General features: G+C 39.0%; 1 protein-coding gene across 16 annotated transcripts in view; it reads left to right on the top strand.

Annotated features, from left to right (window-relative positions):
* Positions 1–27,778, top strand: part of NUMB (NUMB endocytic adaptor protein) — a 98,927-nt gene that overhangs the window by 60,997 nt on the left and 10,152 nt on the right. For 9 of the 16 annotated variants that reach the window (XM_071744618.1, XM_071744611.1, XM_071744622.1 and 6 more), the window contains 4 exons: positions 12,681–12,755; positions 17,930–18,007; positions 25,060–25,134; positions 26,959–27,099. In XM_071744618.1, the coding sequence (XP_071600719.1) occupies positions 12,681–12,755; positions 17,930–18,007; positions 25,060–25,134; positions 26,959–27,099 (369 nt within the window). The remainder of the gene's footprint in view (positions 1–12,680; positions 12,756–17,929; positions 18,008–25,059; positions 25,135–26,958; positions 27,100–27,778) is intronic. The other 7 variants (XM_071744621.1, XM_071744616.1, XM_071744620.1 and 4 more) reach the window with 2 other exon arrangements.

Genomic DNA, 27,778 nt, shown 5'->3' with positions numbered 1-27,778 from the left:
TCATGTAGCTAGGCAGAGGAGTGATATGATATTTGTCTTCATCTTTCTGGAGGAACAGAATTGATAGACCTCTTTGGATTGCATGGAAAGGTACTTGGTTCTCTCTGTTAAAAGGGGAGTTGTGGTTGCAGTTTGACTTGGAATGTAAGCAGTGGATTGTGCCTGAAAAGGAATCCTTTGTCTCTTTTGATAGTTGAAAGCATTGCAAAGTAACATCTGGGTTTCCTTCCAGTGCTTGAGGTTCTCAGCACTTGCTGACTTCTGAGGGTATCTATCAATTTTGTGTGTGTGTATGTTACAGATGTTAATGGATGTGAAACTAAAATTAACTTTTTGAACTCTGAGAACTCATTCCAGATCATCTGAGAATTATAAATAGGCATTTTCTTTTGTGTCATGATTTCTCCTTCCCTTTATTTAGGAAACAATATTATTTTTATATTTTAGAGGAATATTTACTATTAATGCTTAAGAAATAGAATAATAAAAATAAACAAGAAATTTAAGGTGTCTTGTTGCATATGTTCCCTTGTAATCAAAAGCTTGCTTTCTCAAGACATGTTACTACTCCCTCTACAATAGACTCTAGGCAGATAACACTTAGGGAAAGCTAATTAATTAATTATCTGTGTGGAAGGAAATCAGTCTAATTCTGATGCTTAAAGACCCTTTATTATTTTTTATCTGCATTATATTTAGTAATTCTGTCCAGTCACCATCACCAGATAAACAGGTGATGTTGCTAGGTGAAACCTTTGAAATTCCATATTTTTGTAAAGCTGTGGGCATGTGCAGATGTGCAACAAATTTCAGGAAACTTGCTTAAGAGTGCTTTTACTTAACTGTATGTGATGCTTCTGCTTTGCTAGGGTTGCTTGCTTATTTGTCTTTGTCTTGTATTAGTTTTCTGCTAGAAGGAAGGAACTGTAGTCCAGTACTAAACAGAGATGGTTGTTTTGCCAGAACTTTGAAAGTGAGTAACTGCTTTGTGGAAACTGAAACTTGGATTAAGGTTTAACACTTCTCTAGCAGAGAAGAGCTGTTGGCTTGAGGATCATTATTTTAAAATAACTTTGCCACTACACAGGTTGAAAAGCAAAAATGCTCCATTTCTAGGCATTTAGTTTTACTCAAACTTTTTCAATCCTTTACTGAACACAAAGGGCATGAATTGATTCCTGCTGTTTAAAGACTGACTTTTTAAACTCTCAGTCAGGACTTGCTCTTATAATGACAAATGCTTCCTGTATTTAAATGAAGCATTCATCTATTCTGGGCACATGTACCCAAAGTTCAAAAAGGGTTTGGGCTATTCTGTGCTGAAGAGGCGTAGAAATGGATGAGTCTTTGCATCCTGTCATCACAATGGAACTTGTTAACCCTTATTTGCCTGCATTATATTGGAATTCACTGAATTAGTGCAATTTGATCACTGGGAAAAAAATACCTTGAAGCAAATGCATCTTTACATATGTTTCTTGATTTGACCAGAAGGGTAGACTGTTAATATTTAGACAATTTGCAATTAGAGGAAGACCTAAAATCAGACCAGTTTGACTCTTAAGAGGCATTTTAGTTTATTGGATTAGAACATAACTTCCAAAATACTGTGCCTGGAGATGGGCAATTGTGAAAATTTTTGAGGGTTGGGATACAAAGTGGGTGTTGACTGGTCTTTAACAGATACAGAGAGGAAGTGTGCCATTGTGAGTGAGTGAGATAAACCAGATGTAGAGTCATCGCTTTAGTGGGTGGTACCATATTTTGCTCACAAAAAGAATAGAACTTTGTGCTATTGAAGGAGAGTATCCTGTCACGCTGTTCTAGGCTATTATTTGGGAAGTCATACATTCCAGAAAAAGTATGGCATCGCCCATGTCCTTAAATATCTGATGGGGTGACTTTTCTTCCTGATGCTTCTCAATGGAGCAGAAGAAACTGAGGTATTTGGGGAAAAATGCTTGATGAATAGGAGTGCATTGAAGTCCAGAACTTGGTGAAAATACCTTCATTTTCTTCAAGTTCATAAATGATAATTCCAGAATGGTCCATTGCCTGTAGCATAGCTGCCCAACTGCATTTTAGTGTTTCTGAGGGAGTTAGAATGTCCTTACTCTTTATGGTCTTAATTGCCCACTTTCTAAAAATCATTATCCATAGTTCTTTGAAGGTCAAAGCATCGCTGAGTGGCAGGACTGGAGTCTGACCTTTGCAGAGAGGGACAAACTTTTACCAGTAAAGCAAGTGAAGACCTGAGAACTGTTAACAAATGTCTCTACAGCTGTTTTCAAGGTTTTCTAGGTGAAAGTAAAATACACGAAATTTAATGTAGGAGCCATGTTGAGGGCTTTGTTTCCTCTAATGCTTGCCATTTTATTTAGTTAAGACTCAACATTCTTTTTTTGGAGAGAGGAGACAACTGCAAATGCAGAATTCTTGCTCTTGGCTTCTGATGTAAAAGAGAGATCATAAAAGTTTGAGCAAAAAATATGTCACTTTCTTAACACTTCTTTAAGTTGGCGTGGTTTTTGACTTCTTGTCTTTGGGCATTTGAGGTGTTTGTAGAGTGCTAGTACAGATGTGTCCTTCTTTAGATATTACAGAACATGTGGAAGCACTTTGAAAGTCATGTTGCAAATAGGATTTCATCCTGCCTCCAGGCTTGGTTCTGTTAGTGTTGGACAGGGCCTCCAGTAGCTGCTCCATCATTGTGCTTTGAGGATGCAAACAGATTTAGTGTTACTGAAAGGTTTTCTGCACTGGCACCGTTCTTGAAATTCTTCCCGTGCTACAGCTGATAATTAAAGTCCCCAAGTGTGCTACTGGATTCTGAGCAAATCCAGTGAGTCTATGGGTTGTCTTCATTTCAGTAGAGAAGATCCTCTGTGGGAAGCATTGGCAAAAGGCTTGTTCCCTTGTTGCAGGGCAGTTGCTTGGATGCACAGCTGGTTCTCTCCACTGATGTGCCCATAAATTTGGAGGTGGTGATAAGCTAGGATGGGTCCTGTGACTCCTAAGCAATAGCAGCTTTTTCTGTTCAGCAGTCTGTGTTTTTTTCCAGCAGTCAGAGTAGCTGTGTTGTATGTTGAGCTACTGATCATATTTTCTCAGTCATCTTAGTGTGTGTAGGATGTATTTACAGATAGCTCTGCACTGTGTTGGGAATCTAACCAGGCTTGAGGTGGGAATCTGACACATTCAAAATAGGGCCTTAGGATGGCTGCTGGCTTTCCTGCCCTGATCTTCTGCTTTGAGCTGGCTTTAGTTGTATTGGAAGAGCAGCCAAGGTGCTGGAGTGTTACAACCAAATGGTTTTTTTTCCTACTCCACTGCATCAGCAGAGAGAGACAGGTGCCTGTCTGTCAGCAAAGGTATGGACAGGATGTTTAGACAAGTGGGATTTGCAAGCTTTGCATTACATAGGAGAGTGATAACATGCTCCTAAACATTTGTGGTGTGGAGGTACATAATACACTGCAGTTTTTATAGATTTACTCAGAGTTGCTCTGTTATTAAATGTGGCACTCTTACAGCTGCTGGAAAATTGATGTAGAAGTATATTTTCCGAGGTGAATTCTCTTCCACTGTCCTAACAGACTAAAAAGTAAAAAACAGAAAAATTATGCCAGATATATGTAATGTATGATTTAGATGTGTAGACATAGTATTTAAAAGTATTTTGAAGTACATTATTCTAAGATTAATTAAGTAGATTATTCTAAAAGACATTACAGCCATGCTTATCAGTGCTGTAATTTATTTTTAAACAATCTTTATACATCATAATTGCAAACAAATGAAGTTCATTGACATACAGATTTTGAAATTTGCTTTCTTGCTCTAGACACTACCTCACTGAGAACATGCAGCTGGTCTATGTTTTAATGACTAAAATATTTGACACTAGGGCTTCTTTTGTCTGAAATGCCTTTTCGAATGTCCCTCTGGGTAAGTAGTTTTTATTCATACAAATGCACTTTAGAGTAACTGGTCTGTGAAATTTATATCAGAAAAATTAGGTCATTTTCCTCTACTTAACACAGAACTACACAAATCAAACATTTGCAAGTCCTTGGCAGTTCTAACAGCAGATTCCTACCTGTGGTTCTAAAAGATGGCACAATCACACTTATCTTTGATTAATTTAATTAATTGTATTTACTTTCATATTGTTGGTGATCAGTCTATTTTTGAACTTAATACATCTAAGGCTTTGGTTGCCTGTAGCCTGTACGTTTACTTGCAGATTTTCTTCCTTTTATTCCAACAGGAAGACTAAAAACTTCAGTAAAAGTACTCTGTGTGGAAAAGTAAAAAACCACATTTGTGTGTTTGAATTTTAAGTCTAGGATTTGCTGCTGAATTAACCTTTCCACTGAACCTTAATTTCTGTGTTGGTGTTGACAAATGAAAAATTGTATGGATACAGTTGGACATTCACACATGAAAAAATGGATTGACTTCTCAGAGTAAATATTCTTCCACTCTTTCCTATCCAGCTCTTGTTTTATACAGAGCTGTTTGGAGGACTGTGTTGCTTTATATTCAAGCAGAAACAGAAGGAAAGGGAACAGTTTGTGGTGAGTCTTGTGGAGTGTCCTCACTGGGACTTGTGTCAGTTCCCATCTCTGGGGTCCTGTGACCCAACCAATGTCTTGTGTCATGAGGCCACGTGTGGCCCTGCTGAAAACACCATCAGTAGGAAATAGGTCATTTCTGTCACTTTGCTGTGTGCTATCCCACCACACACAGCTGCCCAGTTGTTCTCTCTTTAGTTTTGGAGTTTATATACTGAACTATATTGCTTAGTGCCTCTTTTGTAAATCTCAGATTATTATAATTATATAATTATAATTTATTTTTTTTTTTTAGTCAGTGTATAAATACAGCTTGCATGCTATTCTGTTCCTCCAGATCAGAATGGCTGGTACTCAGCACAGGTAACTGGTTTTAATTAAAATTAAAATTAAAATTAAATTAAACAGACTTAAATTCTTTTCTACTTTGGAAAAATAGTAGCTGTGAAATAGTTTACCAGCATGTTGATGCTGAAGTGCCATTAAACAAGGCATGTGATATTTCTGACTGTGAAAGCTTAAGATGCTTGATTAGATTTTGGAAACTATGTGAAGTATTTTTAAGAAGTTAATGTCACAGAGCTGCTCATTTCTGAAATGTTGCAGAGCCTTATACATTAAACACTACAAGTCCCTACCTCTTAGGGCATGAATTGATGTTAGCAATGAACAATTCCTATTGAATACTAACCCAGCAGCAAGCAAAGGTGGGTGTTTAAATTCCTGCAGCATTTAAGATCACAAGAAAAAAAGCATGAAGATTACTAATTATAAAAGAATGGTGTGAGGCTTGCCTCAAATATGTTCCTATGCATTTTTGTCACAATTAGAAGGAATGTAATGCAATCCCCAATCTTTAAACTTTCCACCCTTGTAAAGAAGTTTTAAATGAAGCTTCTTAGTTTTAAAACCTTCCTGTCTTTAGCCAGGGTCAAATTCTTAAATTATTTAGAAAATTTCAAATTGTTCTAAGGATATGACTGTTAACACTTAGAGCTGTAAAAATGTGTTTTTAGCCTTTCAGAAGTATTTCTTTAAAATGTAATTTAAGTTTTAGAGATGAAGAAGTTTTCATTGGATTATGATGTTTAATTCTGTGGGGTTTGTTTTTCAAAATGAGGGGATTTCCAGTGTCATAAGTGACAGCTGACTTTTTGCAGGACTTGAAGAAAAGGTACAGTGTGCACCTGCACAGTGTGTTTATAGTGCTTTGTGCTATTTTACAGAAAACCTTTAATTTACTTACTAATGCTGAGTTTCTGGAGCAGTAGGAATTGCACATCTGAGCTAACAATCAAACCTATGTTTAACAGTACCCACACGAAGCTGTGAAGGGGATAGGAGAAATAGTGGATTCAAGCCTCATGAAGGGAAATTTAAAATAGGCATTTAACAACAACTCAGCACAACAGCCTCCCCTTTCTAGCAGTGAGGTTTGTAGGCTCCAGAGTAGGTCCACCCTATTGATCTCCTCTTACAAAAACGTCATAATAGTTCAAGGCTGACTTCTCTGATGTAGATGTGGAGCCTGCCTTGAGGCAAGTGCTGTCCTACATAACCTCCTGAGTTCCTTCTCTGCCTCATTTTAGGGATCTGTGAGAATATGAAGAATATAGCATTTGTGTATCCTGTATTGAGCTTTGTTTCCCACTGCATCTTCAATAGCTCTAACTGGAAGTGTTTGTTACTCCCTCACAGTGTTGTTTCTGTTCACACTGATAAATACAGTTGGAAAGTCAAATGCACAGTGTGGCTTTTAGGTGGGTGTGATGTGAAGAGGTGATGAGAATTAATGGTGTAGACACTGCTTTGTTTTTAGAGTTTGATCCTGTTGACCCATGCTATTCAGAGGCAATTAGCAGTTGTTTTGGGGGATTTATCAGCTTCATGAGACTTTTTAATTTCTCATGACTTCGGGAACTGGAAGAAGCTGGACCCCAAGGATAGGGTAGCATTGTAACTGACCTGTAGCAGAATTCAGCTTTGTTGGTGCTTAATCATAAGAATCTCTGTCTGTGCTTCTGCAGCTCTGTTTAAGCAAACATCTGTTTCAAACTAATAAATTAAAAAGCAGGAGTATGAGTATGAGAGGTGTGTTGGGCAGCGGGATGTAAATCTTACAGGAGTCAACTGGAAAGTAGCTCAGCTTTCAGGCTTTCTGGATTTAAGCTCAAGTCTAGTTGCAGGAGAGCATCTCACTGTGAAACTCTGGAGCTCAGGCATTAATTCTTGAGCAATAGCAATTCCAGAAGCAGATCTATGCATGCAGGTGCCAAGCAGTCAGTCTTACTGTTACAAAGAGTACCCCAGTGACAGAGAGAATAGTACTTACACAGAGCAAGAAAGGAATGTTGCTACTGCTAGGAAAAATACCAAGGAATGGTGGTGTAAGAAAGGAAATATCAAGGAAATACCAAGGAAATGGTGCTCTATGGCAGCGAGTTTCCTACCATGGGACACCTTGGTCAAGGCTTATGATAATTTCCTGCATCTGATTTCAAGTGTTATTTGAAGACCTAATCATAGAATCATAGAATCATAGAATCCTAGGGGTTGGAAGGGACCTGGAAAGATCATCTAGTCCAACCCCCCCTGCCAGAGCAGGGCCCCCTAGAGTACATCGCCTAGGAACGTGTCCAGGGGGGTTTTGAATGTCTCCAGTGAAGGAGACTCCACAACCCCCCTGGGCAGCCTGTTCCAGGGCTCCGTCACCCTTACAGTAAAAAAATTTTTTCTGATATTCAACTTGAACCTCCTATGCTCCAATTTACACCCATTACCCCTTGTCCTATCACTGGTCACTACTGAGAAAAGCCTAACTCCATCTCCCTGACACTCACCCCTTACATATTTGAAAACATTGATGAGGTCACCCCTCAGTCTCCTTTTCTCCAAACTAAAGAGACCCAGCTCCCTCAGCCTTTCCTCATAAGGGAGATGTTCCACTCCCTTAATCATCTCAGTAGCTCTGCTAATATCTATTATCGGAAATTGAACAGCACGTGTGAACATCTGCTGATGATACAGAGGGAACTTCAGAGGGAACTTCAGAACTATTGCTTCCCAATACAGAGGGAACTTCAGAGATTTGTGTAGCTGTATCTGTCTGGAAGAGGGATTGTAATAGTGTATTATTATCACAAGTGTGTTACCAGGCTTGAACAAACAAACCTGGCTCAAGTGAGTTGTGCAGGAGAAAGGAGTTCTTGGTGAAGGATCTTTCATTTTGCCAGCTGTTGTTACTGAACTTTGAAATTTTGATAATTGAGTCTGCCAAGTATTTGTGAAAGAAATGAAAGGCAAGAAAAAAAAAAAAAAAAAGGAAGATGGGGGCAGAATTTATTGTATTTGAACGTGGATGCTAAAACATGTTTGTGTTTCTGGTCTGATACAGCAGCCTTTGATGTTTTTTAGGAGAAATTCAAGTAAGTTTATATTTGGGGAAAGCAGTAGGACAGCTTCACAAAAAACATTATTGATACGGTAAGTCAAGTAGTTCATTTCTCGACTAAGTTGGAAAAAGTTTAAGATGTTGAAAAAAAAATAGTTTCTCAAACACTTTGTAGTTCTAAGGGTCTTTTGCTAGATCCCAGTTTAACCTCATGTGTTGATTGCTTTCTGTTCAACTTGAGTGATACTGAACACCACCATCTGTGAAATACAACATGAAGGCCATAAGTGAGAAGGAGAAGGTTTTGTTTATTACTTGCTTGACATCATCTCATCCTTTTTTTAAAGTGTTTTTTTCTGAAAATGTTAATATAAGCAATGCTTCTATTAAAAAATGTTTGGTTATAGGGGTTTTCTAGCTGACTATAGCTGAAGGTATTTTATATGGATTAGAGCTTTTATTTTATCTTACTTTGCCTGTGGACTTTGCCTATGAGGATTTTAGCTTCCTCTAAAAGCATTAATGGTTAATTTCTGGTATGGCAATTAAATCTCTTGCAGAACATCTTATGACTGAGAATTGCAGATGTCTTGCCTATCATTCACTGGTTGCTATGGAAATTAAGTAGGAATGCATTCAATATTAATATTGCATTCCTCCTATGTGCACTTTGATGATGGAAAAGAACTTGCTGCCTCTTTGCAAGTATGTCTGGGCTACCTCCTTCCTTGCTCTTCTGCCAAGCCTTTGGCCACCATGGTGTGGTGTATGCAGTGCACATTGATGTGTGGTGATGAATCTGTGTGTGGTGATGTCCCTTCATAGAATCATAGAATCATAGAATCACTGGGGTTGGAAGGGACCTCGAAAGATCATCTAGTCCAACCCCCCCTGCCAGAGCAGGGCCCCCTAGAGTACATCGCCTAGGAACGTGTCCAGGGGGGTTTTGAATGTCTCCAGTGAAGGAGACTCCACAACCCCCCTGGGCAGCCTGTTCCAGGGCTCCGTCACCCTTACAGTAAAAAAATTTTTTCTGATATTCAACTTGAACCTCCTATGCTCCAATTTACACCCATTACCCCTTGTCCTATCACTGGTCACCACTGAGAAAAGCCTAACTCCATCTCCCTGACACTCACCCCTTACATTGGTGGATTTGCATGAGATTTTACTTTCATAGGACAAATTACTTCCCAGGCACTTCATAGTATGCTTCATCCCCTTTAGTATGAAAAGGGAATTAGTTTCAGAGAGCCTGGAAGGCTGTCTATACAAATGTGGGATTTGTGTATCTGCTTTTTAAAGTGGTTTCCATGCAATCTCTTCCATGTGGCAGGACAAAGGGGGTTTATTTTTAAGACCTGAATCCTGGTGTTTGACTTCCATTTCAGGCTATAAGAAGCAGACCATGTCTTAATCAAACTAGCAGCTGTATTTTAACTGTCTCCATTAAATTTTGTAATGTCATTTATGAAGTGCTGCTGCACTAATAAGTTGAGCTAATATTTCAAGTTTAAGTTTAGATAATGATATGATTACAATTTAACACTTCTGATGATGACAGTGTAGGTTTACAAGCAAAGGCCTCAGTCTGTGGCAGAGCTGTTGGCCAAATTTCTTGAAGAAATATTTACATTTTTTATTACTACCTGTTAAAAGATAACTACTGTAGCACTGGTTAAACATGAGCTGTTTCTGTCTTGGGGGCAAGAGGCTTTTTGGAAGAAATCTGAAGACCTGGAAGGGGACCCCTTGGTTAAGGGAGACTTGGCTAAAACCAAAACAAACAAAAAACCAAAACCAAACCAACCAACCAAAACCAAACAATAACAAAAATGAAAACAAATAAACAACCCCCCTTCGAAAACAAAGAAAAAAACCCAAAACCAAACAAAAACTAGGACCCTACATTCTGATTGTACAGCTGAAATTTATTTTTACAAGAACTTTAAAAATATGTTGTTATCTATAAGGAATTAAAACACCAACCACTCCACCCTATGGGTGGGGGGGGGGTGGGAACCAAACCCAAACAGGAAGAATTTTGAAGCTGCCTTGTACAATGTACAGGGCCACTGGTACTGATAGCAGGGAGTTTCTGGCTTCTGCAAAAACTGCAATGGGCAGGACGAGTTCTTTTTGATGAATGACTTAGATTGTGAAGTGTAAGTGCAAACAAAGCACCTTTTGTCCTCTATATCATAAAGAAGTATTGTGTGGCAGTGTAATTTCTTTTATAATTCAGAATTGATTGATGCTCAATGAGGTTTGTGGATTGTACCCTTTTGGTGTGGGTAGATGCACTCGATATGTGCAATAATGTCCTCTTTCACTGGAGTGGAAGCAGTACTGACAACTGCAGCTAAACTTGCTGTCCCTGGCAGCCCTGGCATGACTGATTGCTGAAAATTGGAGCCTGGGACTTGAACAGAGGTTTGACAACACAGGGGAAAATGGTTTCCTATTTTGGAGTGTGCCAAGAGGCAGTGTTCACCCTGCTCTGTTTCTCCCTTTTCCAAGCAAAAGGCAGGTGGTCAGATGCTGAAGCTGAATGGTTTGGATTTTCATCTGGAAACATTTTGCCTTCATTGGGGTAAATAAGATGTGCCAGTAGTGCTGGAAATATGAAAGTTGTCCTCTATATGTGTGATACACCTGGTTTGCACAGCCATTAACTGGCTCATAGCATACATACGCTATTTTTTCTGTCCTTTGTAAACCTCAGCATTGTTCCTTCCTCAGCATCCTTCCCTTTTTAAGAAGAAGCTTTACAAACTTGGAAGTTACTAAACACAAAACTTTTCCGTGATAAATACATGTAACCACAGATATTCTGCATCTCTGGAACTTTGGAAGAGTCATGGCAAATCTCAAGATCCATCTGCAATAGCTGTTGACGTAAAAAAGTACTTAAAGACACAATGCATCTTTAATTGTTACTGTTTGTGTATTTTTAGGATTAAAATTTTCCAGCTAATGTGTGCTTTGGACAAGGGAAGATCTTGCATGAGTGTTCAGTGAGCTCAGCTGAGGGAATACAATTGATATTTTGGCAGCTCCAGCATTGAATTATAGAGCTTCAGTCTCACAGAACTCACTGAGAAGAAGCTCTTAAGTGTCAAATCTCTTCTGTTGACCTGGTAGTTTTTACTACAGCTTATTTTTCAAGCTGTTCTCCAGCTGTGAGGGCAGGTTGAAATGGAATTCTTTCAGAATTGTTCCTTTCAGATTTATTCTGTTTAAAAAATGCCACATCCTGAGATTTAATATGAAGGTCCATTGTCACTTAAAATCTTTTACATCTTTCAGCAGTTAGATATTTGTGGATATGTGGAGTCTCCTCTATTGGGGAATCTTGCCTTGCATGAAAGAACCCTCAACTTTGAAATTTCTCTTAAGGACTTAAAACAGTGTGAGTTTGTCCATTTGGTTGAATCAATTATGTTACTCTGATAGAACGGTTCAGTATGGTGCTTAAGAGTTAAATCTTTTTTTTTCTCCATCTTTTAAGTATTGATATCCTAATTAATGAAACAAAAACTGGGAGATTTCAGATAACTCATGACAGAATATTTTGTGATGGAATGGGACTCCTCAACACCTTATTAAATCCAGGTTTACCACTGCATTAAGTGACCCAAGTATTGATTATGACATTTTAAAAACATTTATCCACTCTCTAGCTAATCTAGAATATAAATGCTGAATTGCATACAATTTTACAGTGCCTCATAAATTGGTGTAAGTTTCTTTGACTCATACCTCCTATTACAAAACTTCAGAGACTTTTATTTAACAGGTTCTGTAGTTTTCTTCAAGAGTTAAGTACTCTGAATAAGGATATGAATGTTTCTGGGTGAACGCTTCCTTCTATCAAAAAGAACTAGGGAGAAATTTTAAAACAGAAGTTTGAGGTTTTTTTACCCAGAATGTAAAATGACTCTATCCACAGTACTCTGAGGACTGAACTCCAGTGTATTTCTTGAAACTGCTTTCTCAGCAGACTAATATTATTCTGGGTTATTAATTTAAAAGCTTTGTAACTCGTAGCCTCTATTCACTGTTTGTCTTTGGTTTGTGGAGCTTTTTTTCTACGTAGTGCTTGAGAGTGTGCAGAAAACTTGTATTTTAAAAAAAGTTTTGGCAAAACAATGTTATAGTGTCCACAAAAGAGCCTTGTGTTTAATGAAGGTTAACAGTTTTGATGTACAGTTACTTAAAAAAAAGGGAGGGTAAAGAAGGATGTTTTGCATCATTCCATATTTGCAGCATTGAAATTTCTTGTACTTGGATATGCACATTCAAGTATATTTGGTTACCTCACTGTGTGGTGTAATTCAGGTTTTTATACTAAATATATGTATCAGTATTAAAAATTTATTCAGAATCATCTCTGTATTGATGTAAGGAGTTTTTTTATCTGATGCTAGTGAAAAAAGTGACTAAAACACGTGCTGAATTAGGAGGAAAATGCAATTCTGCTTCCCAAGTTCATTTTCCCCCCAAGCAAGGAAAGTCTTTCCCTCAAAATTTCTGGATGTCTGATGCTTTATATGTACCCCATATAAAGTCAAACCTCCAAATACAGGTCTCAAAATAAATGTGAATGTTTTATCAGCTGTGCTGAGATGAGTTCAGAGATTGGCTCTTTAAACCTGGGGTGTTCAGGGAGCTACTGTTAAGCTTTTCTCTCCCTACTCTCTTTCCTGCAGTACTTGGGACACGTCGAGGTGGACGAATCCAGAGGAATGCACATCTGTGAAGATGCTGTGAAGAGACTGAAATCTGTATGTATATTTGTTTCATGAAACAGTTGGCTTGGGGGCTGTGAGCACACATGGAAAGGTCTGTCCAGCAGCAGTGCCCCAGCTGAGACTGAACTTTTGACCCGTGTTAGGAGGGCAGTTGGCCGGTCTGAGAACGCTGCTGCAGTCAGGGGGATGTGCTGAGCTGGTGATGAGAGGGAGAGAGTCACAACTGTTCTTTCTACTTGCAGAAACTATTTGCAAAACAAATGTGTAAAAATCCTCTGTGACCTTTCAGGCTAAGTTGGTACCCACATGGGACTTCAACTGTTGTTTTTTAACAATTCTTTCTCCCTTTCTCTCTCTCTCTCTCTCTCTCTCTCTCTCTCTTTCTCTCTTTTTTCCTCTCCCTCTCTCCTTCTGTTGCCTGCCACTCTAATAGTGACTTAATTCACCATTGTTATAAAAAAAAAAAAAATTACTTGATTCAGGCTGCTTTTTTTTTCTAATGCACTGCAAACATTGTAGTCATGCATGAAATAATCTGGCTTGCATCTGCTCAAAGTGGCCTAAAGGCTGCCTAATTCTGATATGCCATGAAGTGGGCTGCTCTTAGTTTGGCTTCTGTGAACGTTTGCTCCTGTAAATGGCACTCGTTCAAAGCTCTTTGTATTTCTGTGGCTCATTTGAAGAGGCCTTGTCATCTCTTTCCTGCAGTAGTAATATCACAAAATTCTGTGATAATAGGAAATTCCAGAAAATCAGTGGTCAGTCTGTCCAGGAACTGAGGCTGAAACAGCATTGAAGAGAACAGAAGGAGAAGGGGCATTAAAACTTGAAGTTTGAATGGAGATAGAGAACTGCAATCCTTTTCATCACTTCTCTTGTGTGTTTTAGCTACACGCATTCTTTAGTGATGCCTTTAGATGAAGAAGCTCTTATATCCTTGCAGCTCAAAATTATTGAAAGTAGATCAAACACTCCTACTACACCTTTGCTAACTTAGGATACCAACTACTGGACATCACTTTCTTCCTCAGCAAATGTGAGAGCTCAAATGACTTTCAGCTAAATCTGTTCTTCCCTTCCTCTTAGCACACAACAGAGAATTTTAGGTTATCTTTTCTGCCTTCTGTTTCTGATTTGGTTTAGCACTCTGATTAAAATCAAGTCTCTTCATTCTTTTCTCTCTCAGCTAATGTAGAGTGGTCACATCCCATCTGTTTCCATTCAGTCCAACAGCGACTGGTGATTGATTTTGTTTAAAAAGGGCTGAACAAAATTTAAATTATTTTGTTTATTATGTGGATTTGGTTTATGTAGCTAGAATGCAAGTCCTGACCACATAATGAATTGCATCCATTTTTGTCCTGTTCTGGTTTTTCTTCTATCGGAATAGTTTCATTTAGCACAGCAAATAGCACTGCAATATCTACTTTATGCAGCTTCTCTCATTCTCTTCCCTGGGGAGCTATGCTGTAAAGTAGTTGTCCTCTAGGTTGTTTTTTTTAATAAACTTAAAGCCCATAAGCCACTTAAATGTAGCTAAATTTAAAAATAATGAGACACAAAAGAAGCAAACTGCTCAGTTACTCTGGAGTCTGGACAACTCCAGGATTGTGATTCTTGATCACCTGAATTATTGATTCAGATATCAGGCAGCTGGATATCCAGCTTTTACAATGCATTTTGTGGAAGTAAATAATTTCATTTCCCTCTTCTGTGCCATGTCACCATTTCAGGTTGTGGATGGCATCAATTTACCCATTTTCATAAATTCAATGTTTTTCTTCAGATAGTTTTGATTTCTTCTGCTCTTTGAAGTTGTTGATGCCTGTATGTAAAGTGTCCACAAGTGCTTGTCTCCTGTAGTTGCTCTTTGCATTGTCTCCTTTGTCAGTCTTGGATGTTGAGAAGCAGAAATGAAATTCTCATTGGGCTCCAAGAGGGAGATTCAGATCACTGAGACTACTTTCTGCAATTTAGTTGCTGGGCTTCATCAGATCCAAGGTTCATTTGGAGCTGCTCACTTCAAGTCAAGCCCTGCCTCCCACCCCCAGCATGTAGATTTTAAACTGGGGGCATTTTTTTAGGACTCTGCTCTTACTGAAAGCTCTTGAGACTACAATATGTTCTCTTAATTAGCCAAAGCCAGATCACTGGATGATGTGATAAGAAAACAGTTTATTCTTTTGGTAGCCTCTTGCTTTCACAGCACATAATTATTTTGATGGTGTTTCTCTTGACCTTGACAGAATTACAAGTTTGAGGTGCAGTGGTCAGCCTGGAAGCCTAGCTTAAGAGAAATTGCACTTCACTTCATATGGTGGCCTATTTTAACCTTTATTGTCTCTGCAGATAGTGTGGACATCTTATAAATCCAGCCAATAAAATTTAGACAGAATTGTGAAATACTCTATATCTTGCAGCTTCTAAAAATTAAGTTTTGTCTCTCTCTACTTTAAATTTTTTTCTCCAAATTCCTATCCTCCAACAGTTGGCAATTCATTTGGACAACTGATGGGTGTTCTTTTTTTTAGGGTTGACTATTGGATTTTAAAACATTTTATGGGATTTTTCAAGAAGAGTATAGAAGAGTGTTAATCTTGGTTTTAGGAACAGTTAAATTTCTGATTTACTTCTTGAAAGAGAAGTTGCAGACAAATCTTTCTGTCTCTCCTTATTGTGGGAAACAAGCTTCCAGGTTTCTTTTTTACTACCTGCTCTTTTAATGGAGCATAATTTTTTTTGAGCACTGCATCCTGCAGAACTTGAAACCAAATGATGGTGGGCAGTTTATTCAGGCATTGTTTAATTTATAACTGAATAAAAGAAGCCATTTTTACCTAGAGAATCCCTCATCCATACTGGATGTTGTAGTTTTATAGCTCTGAAATTGCACACCAACAATACTGTAATGTGCAGTATATACTATTGGTTAGATTGAATTAAGACAAACTTGAGTTATGCCCTTATTTTCTTTCTGATGAAATGGCACCACAGTCTCATTAATAAATCAGAAGCCCATTTATTCAGCTGTCAGTCTATTGTTAACAGGGGTTTATATTTTCAATGGAACTTGCATTTTTCCCTTACTAGAGATCTATATGTTTCATAGCTGGTTAGGATCCTTGTATTTGGACACTGAGCTCTAAATGGTTTCCTCAGAACTATTTTACTGAATTTAAAAAATTCAGCACAAACTGGAAAATAACTTTGTAAGGGCCCTAGAAGTGTATTTGGCTCAGGTATGGGAACATCATAAACAGACAAAAATATATTCTCTCATGTGATGTTTTGATTTTAAATCAGCTTTAGCGTGTAGTGTTGGTTTCTAACTTGCCACTTTTTGTTTTAAATGATGCATTTGTTTTAATTTATGTTCTTGTTTTAGCAGGTAAAGAGACATAATTTAATACTTTAAAACATGCATTAGTTATCTCTAAACTACATTAACTTAGTGTTGTTTAAAAACAATTTTGCATGATGCCTTTTCCATTAACCCTGTCTAGTATATTAAAAAAATAATCTTGTTTAACAAGCATTTTGCTGAAAGCCAAATTAACCATCACCTAGAAATGAAGTAGCTTCTGGTGAATCTCTTTAGCTTTTGCTATCTTTAAAAGGCTGTTATTTAGTGTAATGCAGTAGTCATTGCTCAACTTGGCAGCAGCATCCAACCCCTTCTCATTATATACTCAACACTGTGATTAATCCATTAATTCCCCTCCTAGTGCTCATTATATCCTGTCCAAATACATAACCATTCCTGCCTCAAAAAATTGTTAAGCATTTCAACTGACTGAACTTAGACATGTTCTTTATACAGTGTCTGAGTTGATATAAATATGTTACAGATATTCAGTAGAAAGCTCTGTGGAAGGATCTTGGGCAAAAGAGCCCCACAGCAGCAGAAGTCAGCAAAGGCAAAGTCGAGATGGATGCTCCCTCCTTAACTTTGTGTTTCCTGGCTTTTGTTGGCTTATGTCAGAGCAATAGCTTTGTTTTAAACCTAACCTCACTTTTCAATCAATTATCAAAACACTGCCTCAGGGTATGTGTAACAATCATTTCAATATAGTTTTGTTATTGGCAATCAGCAGGTTGGAATTGAAGAGTGTGAATTTGGGGGCTGTCATGAAGATGCTCTGTGTCTCGTCTGCAGCTCTCCACCTTCTCCCTGTTCCTACCATACCGTAGCTTTCTTACAAGTGGAACAATTTGGAAAGATGGCAGGAGCAGGGATATGCTTCATGCCAGCTTCTCTCAAAGGTGGAACAGCCTGTGACCCCTTCACAGGGCACCAGGACTGGTGAAGTTTTCTCAGGAAATCAGTTCAGATCTTGGAGTTTACTTTTCACCGTCTGGTAACAAAATAAAGCCAGTAAACTAAACTGCATGCAAATATCCTGAAAATTGTGTGCTGCCTTTTTCTGTGAATTGGGCAATTGATATAATCACTTCCAGGCTGAAGAAATTCAGGAAGTTTTAGTTCAGCTCTTGGTATCTTTGTGCTTGCCTGTTTGTCCCTTTCTGAGCTGACTTTTTAAGGGGTTCTTGTTCAGCCTGTCTATTCAGAGTTGTAGAATGAACATCTGGTATTTGTATAAACACTGTTTAAAGCCTTGGAAGGCCTTAGAGAGAGTGAAAGAGGCAGGGATCTCATTTGTGTTTCAGTGGTGCCACAAGGTAAGATGAAATTCCTCACAGTTCAGAAAAGAGTGTCCAAAATGTGAAGTGTAAGAGAAGTAACAAAAAAATGGAATAAAATTAAGTGGTGCTTAACCCTTGCTTTACACCAGTCATACATATTTCTCCAGCTTGCAAAGCATTTGCTTTAAGAAAGAGTGATCAATACAGAGCAAACTGACTGAAACTTTGCATTTCACAAGAGCCCATGTAGTATTTCAATTCTTTAACCACCATGTCTGCTGCCAAGTTTGGTTTATAACCTAACTAAAGGGAACTAAACAAGGGAGAGTGAAAATAAAGTAACCACTTTGCATGAAATTGGGGCTGAGGCTCTCTTCTTTCCACCAATTTCAGGGCAGTAGCTTATTAGAATTGTGTGCGTGCCCTTTGATCTGCATTTTCGTGGGATTATTTTCACATTTGCCTGTCGCACCTTCTTGTGGATAACTCTAAAACCCCCTTCCTTTCCCTCCAAACCCTATTCTTGTGTGTGCTTGTTGGTTTAAAACCCTGGGACATTTTAGCTACCTACAGTAATAGCGCTCGACTTGTCCCCCCTGTTCCTCCAGGAAAGGAAGTTCTTCAAAGGCTTCTTTGGAAAAGTAAGTTTAATGCCTCGTTTGTGCTTGCACTATAAGGAGTTACATCCCTGGTATAGCACTGCCATAAAATCAGGGTGATGAGAGTCCCCTAATCATTTTCAGGATATTTTATTCTAAAACGGGCTTGGAAATACATTGATTAACCAAAGAACATGGTCAAAAAAGCAACCCGAAACAGAAACTAAAATCCATATGGACCCTATTGGAAATGCACTGTTCTGAAGTGATTCGGTCTTCCTGAAAAAAATGGGTTTTTTCCCTTTCAGTCCTTAAACTTGTGCCAGCCTATATCACCTGGGCAAATTTGTACAGAGCAGGTGGGGTCTCTGCCTTGCAAGTGCTTCATGATCAGTTGCCTGGCACCATGAGTTGACCCCAAATGTTAGTGTTGGGAGAAAGCAGATACCTACAGGTACCTACAGACACCATCTCTGAAACCTTTCGTTTTTGAGCACAGTCCAAATTCAAAGTTATATGAAGATGAGTCCAGGTGTTTACCTACTGTGTTTTTGTAATTGCAACTCAACTGTATAACTAAAAAAATTTACTGTTTCTGTCATTGCTTTTATTTCCATGAGGATGGTGTCTTAGACACAAAGGGAAGCAACTCTTTGTCCTTACTAAGAATGTCCTGTACTGACAGCTGGGTGGTTTTATTCTTGCTGTCTGCATCTCCTCAAGGCAGTGTTTGTAGACCTCTGAAATAGCTCTCTCTCTTTTACCTCTCATCTCTCCCTACTTCTGTGTTTAAAATTCCTGTAAAATTTTTTAGTTTAGTTTTCCTGTGGAGTTAATACATCTTCTGAAGGATCTTGTTATAAAATGAATCTTGACTTAAATAGAAACTAATGGGTTTGTAACTTCTATAAATAAAAGAGTCTTTTGGAGTGGGTTATTCTCTGGTCACGAATTTGTTTTGGCTTTGCTTGAGGAGTCAATAAGGTTTCCCCTTTTGCTCAGATAGTGATGTTTTACCAATTCAGGTTTCTTCCTATGATCCAGGAAAGCACACATCTAAACTATACTGATGGTTAAGTAAGAAAGTAAGTGCATCTTTTCTTTTTTTTTTCCTTTTTTTAGGGTCAAAATACCATAGGTAGGAGATCTGTCACATTAATCGAATCTTTCCCACGTGAAAGTGAATTTTAAAAGCTGGAATCTACAGATTTTTTTGCTTTACAACTGAAAATCCTAAATACTACTTAGTTTGTTTAAAGCAAGCAAACAGAAAACCACCACCTCAACCTGGTCGGATATGTTAATTTTCTTTCTGGTTGTTGGTATTGACTTCAGTTAGGGTACATAAGAAAGCAAAGATTGAAAAAGGCATATTTTTGCATAGGACTTAAGTTAATAAGTCAAAGGAAGATTTTTATGTATATAAAAAAGCAATTAAAATGTAACAGGGAAGGTGCTTTTTTATGAGGTCTGCTACTTTGCCACACTCTTACATATTTGTTTGGGGGTTTATTATAATATTTTGCCAAAGGAAGACCTACTTCAGCCTGTGAAGTTCTATTAATTAGCAGGGAATCCACTTCAATCCACAGTGTTTAGACATCCCCAAAGCATCTGTGTGGCATCGTTACAGCTTTGGTCCCCAGTGGTATCCCAAATCTATGGTGAAAAAAACCAGGAACAGCATAAAAAAAAAAAAAAAAAAAGTGACAGCTTTTCTCTTCATTAATAATTGAGAAATACTGATAACTCTAATATCTTTTGGCTGTCTCAGCTATAATTTATCCACAGATGCCTTGCATTGGGATTATTATAATATTTTAAACCACAGTGCCGCTTAAAACACAGAAGCAGCTTTCAAAAAGCCAGACTAGGCAGGTTTGCTGCCTTCCCTGTTCGTATGTTTTTTCCTCTAAAAGGTAAATCTGATGGATTTGTGTCCAGAAATGTTAAATACTTTCTTTTCAACTTTAAATAAAAATGAAATCTCTTGACAGCTCCGTCTTAAGCTTCTGTACTTTTATTTTGTGTAATGTATGCAACATGACCAAATCAACTGTATTTTTAGGCAACTTTTCATATTTTAAAAACAAAGGCTGTCTTGTTGTAAGGAATAGTAGTACAGATTCAGTCATCTTTCTCATGTTTTGCTTCCACTGAGAGCATGGATTTTCTCATCATGCAATGTTTTATACAGAGACAAATTTTTCTTTATATGTACCTCAGAACCTAGATATATCTTGCAGCTGTTTGTAAGCACCTGTACCAAATACAATAGGCAGAAAAGACTAGAAACTTTTTAGAAATAAAAAAAAATACATTATTGAGCAAGTTTAATTTCGCTCTGGCATGCTAAGAACTTTATTTTCCACCTTACCATATAGTTGCTGCTTGCCTCCTTTTACTTCTAACAGTTAAAATATCATGAACTTCTCTCTTAATGAGGAAATGTGTGTCTCATATTTAGTCCACTTCATTTTCATTTTTGTGTGTGTATGTGGATGCCCAGCTCTAGGGTCCTGCCAGAATGATGGAGAGGTTTCCCTCGTGCCCAGCACAAAGTGGTTCTGTCTTTGAGCTTTGTCTTTGGACTTATCTGGGCTACTGTCAGAGGCTCAATCTCATATTGGAGCAGATTACTGACCCATATGGATGCCTGGATGAGTCCCTTGGTAGCAACATTTAAAACTGCACTGTTCCAGTAGACACTGGGCATTTGTTTTTTTCCATAGTTTGGTTTGGAGTTCCTGAACACATCCCTTTCAGTGTTCATGGCAGAAGCTGTGATCCTGCAGTGGAGTTCCCTTCCCATGCAGTACCTTACTTCCAGTCTGATCTTTGTCCAGTGTGTGCCAGCAGAGCATATATCTATGTATCTCATATCTACTCTGTAATTGTGCAATTTACTTGGCAATATCCACCCATAATGGAGTTGTACTTTGCTTTGTATAGCCATTATAAACTGATAAGGAGAAGTATGTTCCTTTTGTACACCATTTTTAGGCACACATAAGCTAAGCATTCAGTAGATGGAAAAACCATCTTGTCCAACAGTCGTAGCTTTGTGTGTCTGGGATGCAGACTGTAAGAACTTACTTCTTCCAGGTGCTGTATCCACCATAAATCTAGAAGAAGGAACTGGGAGCTAAAAATGTGTGTTATATTTCTCTAAGTGTACCAAACCCATATTTGGTTATCTTGCATGAGGGAAGTGAAGGAGGATTTAGGCTTAGACAGCCCTTTTTAGCCTTTTCATTTTATTCTGAGAAACATGACATTTCATGTCTTACCAGTAGAATCACAGAAAGTTAGGGGGTGGAAGGGACCTCAAAAGATCATTGAGTCCAACCCCCCCTGGCAGAGCAGGGTCACCTAGAGCAGGTCACACAGGAACCCATCCAGGTGGGCTTGGAATGTCTCCAGGGAAGGAGACTCCACAACCTCCCTGGGCAGCCTGTGCCAGTGCTCTGTCACCCTCACACCGAAAAAATTCTTCCTAATATATATATGGAACCACCTATGCTCCAGTTTATAAGCACTGCCCCTTGTCCTGTTGTTGGTCACCCCTGAGAAAAGCTTTACTCTGTCCTCCTGGCACTCACCCCTTACATATTTATAAACATTGATGAGGTCACCCCTCATTCTCCTCTTCTCCAAGCTCCAGAGCTCCATCTCCCTCAGCCTTTCCTCGTCAGGGAGATGTTCCACTCCCTTCATCATCTTTGTGGCTCTGCACTGGACTCTCTCAAGCAGTTCCCTGTCCTTCTGGAACTGAGGGGCCCAGAACTGGACACAATATTCCAGAAGTGGCCTCACCAGGGCAGAGCAGAGGGGGAGGAGAACCTCTCTCAACCTACTAACCACCCCCTTCTAACACACCCCAGGATGCCATTGGCCTTCTTGGCCACAAGGACACGTTGCTGGCTCATGGTCATCCTTCCATCCACCAGCACCCCCAGCTCCCTTTCCCCTGTGCTGCTCTCCAGCAGCTCAGTCCCCAGCCTGTACTGGTACCTGGGGTTGTTCTTTCCCAGATGTCAGACTTTACTCTTGCCCTTGTTGTAATACATTAAATTTCTCCCTGCCCAACTCTCCACTCTGTCCAGGTCCCTCTGAATGGCAGCACAGCCTTCTGGGGTGTCAGCCACTCCTCCCAGTTTTGTGTCATCAAACTTGCTGATAGTGCACTCTAGTCCCTCATCCAGGTCATCAGTAAATATACTGAATAGTACTGGTCCCAGTACTGACCCTTGAGGGACTCCACTAGAAACAGACTTCCAACTGGACTCCATCCCATGACCACAACTCTCTGGCTTCTGTCCTTCAAGCAGCTCCTGATCCACCTCACTACCCCATCATCCAGGCCACACTTCTCCAGTTTAGCTCCAAGGGTGCTGTGGGAGACAGTGTCAGATCCCTTCCTGAAATCAAGATAGACTCCATCTACTGCTCTGCCATCACCCACCCACCTGGTTACACCCTCACAGAAGGCTGTCAGGTTGGTCAGATATGACTTCACTTAGGTTGTTGACTGCTCCTGATAAGCCTCTTGTCCTTGACAAGAGACAACACCAAGAATGAGTTGTTCCATCCCCTTTCCAGCGATCTAGGTGAGGCTGAGCAGTCTGTAGTTACCCAGCTCCTGTTTGTTGCCTTTTTTGAAGACTGGAGTGACATTTCTTTTCCTCCAGTCCTCAGGCACCTCTCCTGTTCCCAGTGATTTCCCAAAGATGATGGAGAGCAGCCTAGCAATGCCATTTGCCAGTTCCCTCAGCACCTGTGGCTGCATCCCATCAGGACCCATGGATTTATGGATGTCCAGCCTCACTAACTGATCCTCATCAACCAAGGCAAACTCATCTTGTACCCTGACTTCCTCAGCAGCCTTAGGGCCTTGGGGCTCCTGAGGACATCCTCCAGCAGTGTACACAGGGGCAAAGAAAACATCTTAGCTATTTCTAAATCCCCATTTGGTAAAATAGCAGGTGAGGAGTAGCTTTGAAGGTTAGTACTGCTTTCTGAAGTCCCTAGCTCTGTTAAACATTAATACAAACTTCAGGAACTGCTCACTATTTCTACAGGAACAAGGTTTATATTGTCCACTGGGGAAACACACGTATCTCTGTTTCCAGTGATGGTAATAGAAACCAAACAGTAACCTGCAGGAGTTGTCTTTTCTTTTTTGTTTGTATTTGCTTGAAATAAGGATTTTGAGACTACTAACAGCGTGTATGAAACTGGTACTCCTTTTTGAAACAGTTCAAGGAGGTAGACTTCTTACAAACCATTTGATTTTGGTATTAATAGGGACTTTTAGGCTATAGAAGCTAGCTAAACATTGAGAATATAGACTATTTTGTGAGTATTGATACTTACTGCCTTTAAGACCAAAATGAGGAGTGACTTAAATGCTGCAATGTTTTTTAACACACATGATTTTAAATTTAAGTACATCTTCCCCTTTGAACAATACTCCTTCTGTTAGGCATTACGGATTCTGTGAGGTTTACTTTAAATCTTGTCTGGGGTATCCAGCAGGCTCGATGGACACGTAGAAAGTTGCTTCTGCCAGCACTTCTCCATAGCTTGCTTTCATGCTGTGCTTATTTTCTGTGATTTCTCTTTTAATCACTCTTCCATACAAGTTAGTGCCATTCTCTGTTCTCACCAAGCTTTTTGAAAATGCTTGGGGTGTCATTGCTGCTTCCGAAACTGGGACAGATAGTTCCTTCCCAAAAACAAACAGAAGTTCTGCCAGGCCCATTTTCACTGTTTTATTGCTGTTTTCTCTGAGAGTGAGACCAAAGTGATATTTCAGGAGACATTTCACTCCAAGATTTGAACCTTACAGTGTTAATATTAGTGTTTCAGAGCTAGAATATGTGGCAGCTTATGCCAGAATGTGGCTTTGTTCCATTATTTGCTGCATGAAGATCAATTATGTACATCTGCAGTGAACTATTAAAAAAAAGTAATTGCTATTCTTGCATGAAGTTGCTCATCTTTTTTTGTTGTTGCTGTTTTCACTCCCTGCAGTAGTCTGTGGTGGGTACCATTAGCAGACACAAACTGTGTGAACCCAGTGCTTCAGAAAACATTATGGGGAGAATATTTTATTAGCCTGCCTAAAACATGGGTCTTGTGAATTATAATTAGATGTTAAAAGAAAAGAATTATTTTACTACTAGTACTTTTCTGTAACAACCAGTAAAATTATGTTGACATCTTGTACCTGCTTTACCTTCAATGAATCAATTTCAGAGGGATATTGTATCAAATGTTTATATTGTTTTCTGTAACTTTTCTTTAAAAACTAAACAGCCTAGAAAGAATCTGTAGATTAAATGGCTTCTGAAGCCTTCCTGTGTTTCCCACTTTTACTTACCCTCAGCTTGTGGCAGCTGAAAGCTTCCACAGTCAGATCTTGGATAAAATCCAGGCTTCTCCTCCGCTGCGTCAGTCTGCCACACACCATTGCTTTTTCAAGATACACACCAAATGGTCAAGAAAGGATCTTTTTTCTACCTCTCTTCCAGGAGGTGACATTTAGCTCTCAGTAGATTAGAAACATGTTTGGATGAGCATAAAGCTCATAACACAGTAACTAATAACTTTTGGGTTCTTTCAACACTGGTTGAAGGTGATGCCATGATTTTGCCATGCAACTATTGGGGCAGAGAGTAGGGCTGGTGGAAATATCAGGTAAGAATTTTCCTGTGTTTAAACTTGTGCTAAAGAAGCTACCCGTGGTGTAACTCCTTATGATTTAGTGTCTTCTGACTCTTTAGTGAAAGTCTTCACCCACTTGGTCAGTCTTGAATACTTTTCTGTCAGTGGATGCTCACCTTTTTTTTGCCTCCACCTGTCCTGTGCCCTCTCCCCATCCCCACGATGTGCTCTTTCTGAAATACTGGCTTTGGCTTGGTTCTCTGAATGTTTTACCACTTGGATTGAGTATCTGGCTTTGGGCACCCTACTGACCGTGGACTTCATCTACACTTAATGTTCTGGTTCTTGGGAAGTGGGTGGCAGTCTCGTGCTATTGGCATAAAACTGTCTGTTTTTGTTTTTTTTTTTTCTTTTTTCTTCAAAAGTCTGGGAAGAAAGCCGTTAAAGCAGTCCTGTGGGTTTCGGCGGATGGACTCAGAGTTGTAGATGAGAAAACAAAGGTTAGAATCCCTGGACAAAAGTTTTAAATCTCTCTGTAGTAATGTCTGTGCTGTAACTTTAATGGATAGCAATCATTATGTTAATGTCAACGTTGGTAATTAAAAAGAAGACTGAAGTCTGTGATTACTTTGATAATTTCTTGCTGTATAAACTGACATATGCCTGCTAATTGTTTTTCCCAGTTCAAGACCCATTTTCTTACATGTGGCAGATAGCATAAGCTTGGAATATTTTCTTTTTTTTTTGCATTTATGGGAAAAAACTTTTTTTTTTCTGATAAGTTCTGTTGACATTGAACTTGGAGAGTCCCTTGGTTTTGTTCTGTGCTGCTGCAGAAGACTGTAATATTAATACACAAGCAAACTCATGTTAATATTATTTTCAGTGCATCTAAATTCTAGAATGGGTCTGAATGAACAAGGGGTAGCTTCCAAAAACATAATGAAGAGAGTCAATGATGTAGGGAGGTTACGCCTTCAGACTCCAGCTAGATAATTGAGTATCAAATTTAGTACATCTAAGATGTTGGTATGAAGTGGAATATTAATATATTTGTGACATCCTTGGTTGCTTTACAGGCTTTTTTTCAATTGTGAAATAGCACAGTAGGTACCACCAAGGCACCTTGTGTACAATTAATGGCAAAAAATTCTTGGATTTTTCTAGAAGCAGGCAATTAGAAATGAGAGAGTTATGCTTGCCTCTGTAAGCATACAAGTATCTTAAAAGATCACATGGCTATCCAAGCAATTTTCAGTCTCACTACTTTGAAATTAAATTGTTTCATATTTGTGTCATTTAACACTTACTTTGTCAGCCTACAATATGATTTCTGCAAGGCAACACTGAGAAGCAGGTAGAGATAATCCATGTAGCTCTGCAGTATGACTGCCTGTCAAATATCTGCTCTGTGGCTCAACTTCTCCAGGGCTGCTTTGATGCTATGGTTCATCAGCACTAAAGTTACTGTCTCTTAAAGATTCAGTTTCTAATACAATCATACTGTAGTCAGTGAATTCAGTCTACTGATTGCTTCATTTAAAAATAATAACACAAGTGTTATTTTTAGAAACATTACTGCATCTCTCTAATCTTTTAAAACTGAATTTTAATAAGTTGTGCAGACCCTGGAGATAATTAAAAGCATAGGACTCAAAACCAGAATATACTGTTGCCTCCTGGTGGTTGAATACATTAGCACAGGTGTCATGCACTAACCAGCAACCAAAAGAAAAAATGTTGAAAAAAAAATTTTTAATGGAGAATTTTTTTTAATCTCCTTTTTAGAAACATTTCTCCCATCAACCCATGGCAGCACATCAGGGGTGTTTAATACTGCCAGTGCTGTTGGTGCTTTTCCATTACACCCCTGCTTAGCTAAGGAGCAGATCAACTTTTGGTTTTTTTTTGTAGCAGCTGTTAGACTTTTTCACACTTGCAGACCTCTCCCTAAGATTCTGGGTTGTGTTTTAACCACAGTAAAGATTTTTTGGTTGCAAGACCATTGAAACTGTAAGCTCCATAGTCTAGAGAAGAGATCTGAGGAATAGTTTGGGCCCCCAAATTCTTGAGCGGTGCCTAGGCACACTTCTGCCCAAGCTGGCTGATGGAAAATGTCATCTGTCCTTATTGTTTTTCAAAACTGGGAATAGAATTCTGAATGGTGAATCAATTGACTGATAATTCTAGCCACATCAGGTGGTATCTTCTTTTTAGTGTAACTCCTTCTTGCAGTTAGCACCAAAAATTACAGCCTCAGGAGTTTCTCCGTATTTCCTGACGTTTCTTTTGTTGCGGGGGGGATTTTTTTTCTTTCACTCTAGGATCTTATAGTTGATCAGACAATAGAGAAGGTTTCTTTCTGCGCACCAGACAGGAACTTTGACCGGGCCTTCTCTTACATCTGTCGAGATGGCACGACAAGACGCTGGATATGCCACTGCTTTATGGCTGTAAAGGACACGGTGAGTTTAATACGCAGTGAATCCAACTCTTCCAGATTTTAGCAGGAAGTTTTGCTCAGAAAAGCAACCTACCTAGAATTCTGTAGTGTGTTTTGACTTCAGCTAAAATATTACTTAGTCCTTGAAAATTATTTTAGTTCCAGTTCTTTGTCTGAATTATTTGCCATTCCTCTGTGGTGTCGTCTCGTGGAAACAGTGCCCAGCATGGGTGTAAATGGAATGCAGTCAGCCTCAGATATCTCTAGCAGGAGGGAACTACTCTTCTAAAAATAGACAGAAGATATTCTCATCTGAAAATGTATACAGCCAAAAACTGAAGCTGACTGTTTTTCCAGGACAAAATCACACTGAGCATATACAGACTGGTTATGAATGCAGCTTCTTGTACGTCGTTCTTGTCTTGAATGGAAAGTAACCTTAAATTTAAGGGATGGAGGCTCAAATGAATTAAATTAATGTGTTGCTTGCTTTTAAGTGATAGAGATCTTTCCAGTAAAAGGTTTGTAAGTAAGTTTACACAGCAAGAGACTGATAGAGGTAACTTACTTGACTCCTTGATCTGGCCTTTTAGGATTTCTGCTTTTTGTTGAATCTCACCTATACTGTACAAAGCACTTGGAACCTCGTGCAAATTCATTGTGTGAGCTGCACATAGCTGCATGTGCAAAGCCAGTTGTAC

This window comes from Heliangelus exortis, chromosome 5 (assembly GCF_036169615.1).
Source record: "Heliangelus exortis chromosome 5, bHelExo1.hap1, whole genome shotgun sequence".
Classification (NCBI taxonomy): Eukaryota; Metazoa; Chordata; class Aves; order Apodiformes; family Trochilidae; genus Heliangelus; species Heliangelus exortis.
Note: the sequence above shows the minus strand (reverse complement) of the source record. Positions and strands in the feature narration are given on the sequence as shown.